Consider the following 6,591-nt stretch of genomic DNA (forward strand, 5'->3'; position numbering starts at 1 on the left):
GGGGGGGGGGGGGGAGTGTGTTGGGAGTGTGTGTGTGTGTTGGGGGGAGGGGGAGGGTGTTAAAGTTGGTGAATGAACTGAGAGCTAATTTAATGATACTGAGACTGGAGTTCCCAAGTCATAAAGTGGCTCTTTGGTTTAATACTTGCAGCTCTTAGCAAAAAATACTATCAAGGTTATGATGAAGGATATGGCTTCCCCCCACGCCCTCCCCATCACTGTATACTGGATAGCTGTTTCTTGCTGTCTTCAGTCATGCAACACATTCATTATCTGTCTGTCGGCCCATCAGTTGCAGTACAAGTTCTGTAGAGTTTTTTTTACTTTTGACCTTGTGTGTATTCCACAAGTCACTGAGGCATATATATGTTGTTGTTGCTGTTTAACACTGACTGCTCATGTGAATTTTGTGCTAGTCAGCACCAAGGATTACTAATTAAAGTGTGCCCTGCACATGGTGTGCATAGGACTTAATTTCCCATATGTCCATTTGGATGAGTAAGAACATAGAATGGTTTGACTTCACCTCTTTGACCATAAACAAGAGTAGGACATTTAAAAGAGAGTTAAAGTAACCTTTTTATTATAGATATGTTTGTTTGACTGGCTTAGATCAAAAATTTGTTCTTCTATAATTATAATCTGTTATGCTTGTTCTTTCTAAGGAAATTATTGACAATCCTGTTTTGGCCTGAACAGCCAGAACAGCTTATCCACTATTTGAGATGCAAGTTAAATACAGTAGAACCTGGATTGGATGAATCAGAAGGTTCACAATACATTAAAGAAGCTGCACAAGCATTAGTAGCTTTTACTTCAAAGGGTACCTCTTTACTCAGTAGGACCACTTCAGGAGTCCTGTATAGTTGTTGGGTGTAGCTGTATGTAAACTCCTGGCTGTTCTGCAAATTCTTATCTTTGCAGGGAGCTCAGGAACCTAAACCCACAAACCATCCAGGTTTTACTGTACTGATTTATATCTACAAGAAAAGATGAACCATGGCCATATCCACATAAAGAGGTTTGGCTACACAGGGGCACTTCTTCTCATGTCCTTGTCATAAAATAGATGTTTTTTTCCAGAATTGTGTACAAGTGATGGCTCTTTCTGTTGATGCAGCGAAGTTCTCCTTTGTACAGATCTCATCAAGGAGTTGGCACATGTGCAGGTGCTTCACAAGGTCACTGAACTTGATACAAACTTGACTGCTTTTCTAGCGTATGGAGGATGTAGAACTCAGACACTTCTACCTCAGTTCCAAAATAAGGAGCAAAATGGAGCCTGTATTTTCAATCCATATTGTGTTTGTACTTCACTAATGGCCAGTGCATTCTAGTCCTCTGTTAGTGTGCTTTGTGGAGATGAGAAATGTCTGTCTTCCTTATTCCCCCAGATTAACCAGGAGTATAGGAACAGATAGAATGAAGATTGTCATTCCTGTATGCCAGCACCTATGTCCCAAGAGGAGAGTCCAGGGTTCTGAAACAAGCACCCTTTCTAAAGCATATAGTTCCTTTTCAGTGTTGTTCTGGAGCAGCACTGTTGCATGCTAAACCTAAAGGCTTGGTTTGGTGCTGATGCTTTACTGGCTACAGGATGGGTAGTAAAACTCTCTACTATTTTGTTATGCATCTGTGAGGAGTTAAACTTCAGAGAGATTTTTTCTTTTAACAGGGCACAGAAAAGGCACTGGTAAGACTACATGAAGAGTTTCCTGATCTCCAAGTTTTAGCTGTTAGTGGTAACTATTGTACAGATAAAAAGCCTGCTGCCATAAACTGGATAGAGGGAAGAGGGAAATCCGTTGTCTGTGAAGCAGTTATTCCTGCCAAGGTTGTCAGAGAAGTAAGTACCTTACTTTTACTTATTTCATAAAAAGCATTTTTTAAACTAATTGTTTTAGCTCATTTTGATTTAAACAGAAAAAAGAATGAATGAACCATGAAACAGATTTGTAAATTGCATGCATCACAGCTCACTTTGCTTTTACATCAGTATTGTAAGTGGTGAGAGTCTCCAAAAGCAAGGCGAAGAAACATCTCACAGTCTGATAGATCTCACACTTAAGAAGTTTGTACTGTTTAATCCAGTTATCTAAATTTCATCATTTCATTTTGCAGTAATCATTTTCCATTTTTAGTGTTTACATTTCTGTAGTGCTTTGAAAAGAGGTATCAAATTGCTTCCCTCAGTTCAGAAAACACAACTTGATTCAATTTATACAGTTACCAATTAAAGTTCATTTGTAAAACTCATTTCTTAATAAAATTTTTCAAACTAATATTTCATGGTAAATATGTGCTAAACTGTAGCTGCAGGCCTACACTCTGCTGCACTCCTGAGCACAAAATTGGAAATTCTCTAAGAGCTTCAGATAAAATTGGAGGGTTTTTTGTCTTTATTTAAATTTAAAAATAAAAATGAGTCCTCAGTCACTAAAGTATTTGTTGTGACTTGATATTTAAATATCAGATTATCTACTGCTTTTGAATATATGATTTTTTCAGGGTATGACAGAATTTTGTATTTCAAATATATAACATAGTTATAAAAATTAAAAGGAAGCTGAAGGTTTTGGTATATGATGAGGGTGACTTAAGATGTTTGCTAGCTGTGTTAGAAGCAGTCTGAAACTCATAGCTTGTTAATGTGATGTTTCTGCCAAATCATGTTTGTTGCTGTTCTTGTTGACATACATGTTACCTATGTTTGGACTATCGGTAGACTGTGGCAGGCATTGCTGCAGTGGTTTGCATGCTATTCTTATTGGAAATCTTCCTTAGCAGCTGCAATGGCTCCTTTCTTAAATGAATGACTAATTTATTTATTTATTTTTTATGCAAATTTCACTCCCATGGAATTAGCCTAAAGGGGGCTCTACTAGGATACAATAGGGGATTATTACTGCCCTCTAATTAGAAGTACAATAAAAGCTTATGCTTTTGTCCAGGTATTGAAGACTACTACAGAAGCTATGATTGAAGTTAATATTAACAAGAACTTGGTGGGCTCTGCAATGGCTGGTAGCATAGGTGGCTACAATGCTCATGCAGCAAACATTGTTACAGCCATCTACATTGCTTGTGGGCAGGTAAGTTCTTTGAATTGACTATATTAACTAAGTATATTCACTTTTTAAATATGACTGACTAGCTTCACAACATTTAGAACTTACCTAGAAGTTCTCTTCTCTTTTTTTTTTTTATATTAATGTAAGGATGCAGCACAGAACGTGGGCAGCTCAAACTGCATCACTTTGATGGAGCTAACTGGTCCCACTAATGAAGATCTGTATATCAGCTGCACAATGCCTTCTATAGAAATTGGAACTATTGGTGGAGGGACCAACTTACTACCACAGCAAGCTTGTTTGCAGGTACAGAACATGAAAGGAAATTGTTGTCCTTTTTTTATACTAACTTCTCCCAATTCTGTTGTACAGAGTGTGCCTCAGTAATGTCTCTTTCAAAGTTGTAGACATAAGGGGATAAGGGTCTTTACATGTCCAGGCTGGGGGTGGAGAGGCGCTTTAATTATAGTGACTCTCAGGAGGTGCTCTAACTAAATTGCCTGCAACATCTTGTGTATTCAGTGTCCCACATACAAAAATGATGGCAGAGGTGCTTTAACTAATGTTCATTTGACAAGTGTTAATTAGTGTCCCTGCCTCCATTTTGAAGTGCAGGGATGCTGAATACATGAGATACCGAGGCTGCTGTAGCATGCTAATTAGCATGCTCTAGCAGACTCAGTTAATCGAGTCTGCTCATGTCAGAGTAGGCATCCCGCATGTCTACAGGCACCCAAGATGTTTTGGCCAATCGGTTAATATATATATGCTATTCTAAAACTAAACATTTCTTTTTAGTATCTGAGGGACTTAAAGCTGGTTTGCATGGTGTGATGAATTAAATAGAATATTTTTCTTTCTGAACAGATAGACACACACTGACTGGTGCTTGGATTTTAAAGTGTAACTTTACTATTTTTATCTACAGATGCTAGGGGTTCAGGGGGCAAGCCAAGATAACCCTGGTGAAAATGCACGTCAACTTGCTAAAATTGTGTGTGCCACAGTAATGGCAGGGGAGTTATCATTAATAGCAGCATTGGCAGCAGGGCATCTAGTCAAAAGCCACATGATCCACAATAGGTGAGAAATGCAAAGCTTTGTACCATTCTCTGCATCATTACCTCTTCTCCTCCCAAATAGAGCACAATATATAAAAATTGTATGAGAGAGAATATACCACAGAGCAGTGACTTCAAATGCCTTATTTACTATTTTTGTTAGGTCAAAAATAAATCTACAGGATCTTCAAGGAACCTGCACCAAGAAAGCTGCTTGAATATTGGAAGAGCTGAAGTTAAGCCTTGTTAAACTGATCACGTGTAAAGGAACAATACACAGTATCTAAATTTTGGAAGGAAAATCATCTTCAAGAAAACGATTTCTGTGGAGGATAATTAAAAGGCTCATTAGACTTGTGATCAATGAAACTCATTCTGCCTTTGAACATCTTCAGTGGTTAAAAATGGCTCCTTTTGTGGAGCTATTTCAGATGTTTTGAACATGTCTTTTAGAGGTCTAGGGATTCATCGTATCTTATTCATTGCTTTCCAAAGGGTCAGTCCTGTGTCTTTATGGGTTGAAAATATGTTAACTTGTAAACTAATAACCAAGATGAAAAGTTATGTCAGGTACTTTGTTTTAAAAAAATGATTTGGTTAAAATTGGGTTGTATGTATTTGTCCATGTGATCTTTGTTTTCTGGTTAACAAAGTGGGTTTTAAATATAAAGTGATAGCCTACTTGCTATTGATGAATTCCTAATTTTAATTTTGTTTGTTCTGATTTTGAGCTTAGGTATTAGGCTATGGGATAATTTTACTAAGTCACATTAGTTGGTAAATACGTTACTGTACTTGTATTTCCCTTGCTGCTCTTTGACTTAAGCAGCATTAAAATTATAATTGGGTTGCATTATTTTTCCGTTAAGGAAAGTACTTATTTTACAAAGTACAGAATCATCTGACATTATTCTGTACTGGAATAAAAAAAAAGCATTGTCCTCAACTGTCCAGACATTTTGTTCAGGTATAAATAGTATATCCTGAGTTTTTTCCAAAACTTAACTGATACACCTATAAAAATGATACATCGGGCCATTTTAAAGCTTTGACTGTATTAATACAGTTTGTTACACAGTTTTATAAAATATAAATGGATTTGAGTGAGTGGAGTCAAGAACAGATGTTTACAGTTTTAAAATCTTATCTTTTAAAGTATGGTGTTTTTGCACATGAATGGCTTCTGGTGTTTGACACTTATTCCCCAGGAATAGGTGCATAGCTACTACTTAACTTGAGAAAAAATAAAGCCAGGAAAACCACACTGTTATTTAATATTACAGATGTTTTTATGTTTGATTCTTTTTAAATGTTTTTGTGAAAAAAATATTTATTTTCCAAAAATTCTAAATTGTCTGTCTTATGAAAATGCTTACTATGGAAATCCATTGAAACAATTGAGAAAAGCTAATACATCAAACACAGTTGTACACAAAAGTACTGTATTCGGACCAGTGAGGTAGCTTCAGGTGTTCCTTAAAGTAATGCAGGAAACCCAGGTTCATTTTGGGTTGGTTTGCCACTAGGAAGGCTATGCTACAGAGTTAACCTTGTCAAATCAGTTGGGTCAAGCATACTGTTAATGGGCTTGAACTTTCCTCCTTCGCTGGAAGGATGGTTTTAGCAAGTTGGGTAACATGCGTCTTACTGGCATGCAGAAGTGTTCCAGGGGGATAAGGGAATGTTAGTCTCCTAACATGCACGTCTGGTATAAATCATGAAGTATTAGTTTGTAGTAAATCAGATAATTAATATTAATGTATTGGTTTCATAAAGCTAACGTGCAAGCACAAAGACATACTACATGCTAGGTATGCTGTGGTAGCATGTAAATATCATGGATGTTTATCTTCCTGAAATATTGTTGTTTAATAGTTACCATTTATTTATGCAAAGTTGAAACTGCTTTGTTTCTGTGTTCAGCTAGTGACTTATTATTTAAAGTAACACTGAGCTGGCAATAAGTGGCTGGTTCAGTGTTCATTTTGGTGAATATAACTGACATTCTGTCTTGCAGAAATAACATTTTGTACTATTACTAAATTGTGTACATTTTGGTACAGAATCCTTTTTCAGTTTCAGTAAAACAATGGAAAAGCATATTGGCTTAATTGTGATATTTAAAGTATGATATTCATCACTAAGTCATGAATTATACAGATGAAGTAAGAAAAATAGAAATGTTAACAAAAGGATTAGTTGCACAGTATAATAACTTCTTGCCTTACACAGCAGAAGCCCCTACACGTTTCTGAGATTCTTTCAAGTATTTTAGTAGTATCAAAAAACTATTTCTTAAAAAAGAAAACTGCTGGTGGAGTTGGAGAAGATGCTCCACTTCAGCAAATCACTTGAGCATAGCAGTATCTATTGAGACCTGACTTGACGCTTGACTCCCAGAAAAGAAGTGGGGGGAGGGGGGGTTATGGAAAACTTGGTCATAATTATCTGGAGCAGAA

The 6,591-nt window shown here is 36.6% G+C and overlaps 1 protein-coding gene across 3 annotated transcripts in view; it reads left to right on the forward strand.

Moving 5' to 3' along the window:
* HMGCR (3-hydroxy-3-methylglutaryl-CoA reductase) overlaps nt 1-6,232 on the forward strand; it is a 24,361-nt gene extending 18,129 nt beyond the window's left edge. For all 3 annotated transcript variants that reach the window (XM_019517699.1, XM_019517701.1, XM_019517700.1), the window contains exons 16-20: nt 1,676-1,846; nt 2,952-3,092; nt 3,219-3,377; nt 4,000-4,154; nt 4,296-6,232. In XM_019517699.1, coding sequence (XP_019373244.1) covers nt 1,676-1,846; nt 2,952-3,092; nt 3,219-3,377; nt 4,000-4,154; nt 4,296-4,350 — 681 coding nt within the window. In that variant the 3' untranslated portion in view covers nt 4,351-6,232. The remainder of the gene's footprint in view (nt 1-1,675; nt 1,847-2,951; nt 3,093-3,218; nt 3,378-3,999; nt 4,155-4,295) is intronic.
* The last annotated feature ends 359 nt before the right edge of the window (nt 6,233-6,591 follow it).

The sequence above is a fragment of the Gavialis gangeticus genome, unplaced genomic scaffold, assembly GCF_001723915.1.
Source record: "Gavialis gangeticus isolate Ggan-Ray unplaced genomic scaffold, GavGan_comp1, whole genome shotgun sequence".
NCBI classification, from domain to species: Eukaryota; Metazoa; Chordata; order Crocodylia; family Gavialidae; genus Gavialis; species Gavialis gangeticus.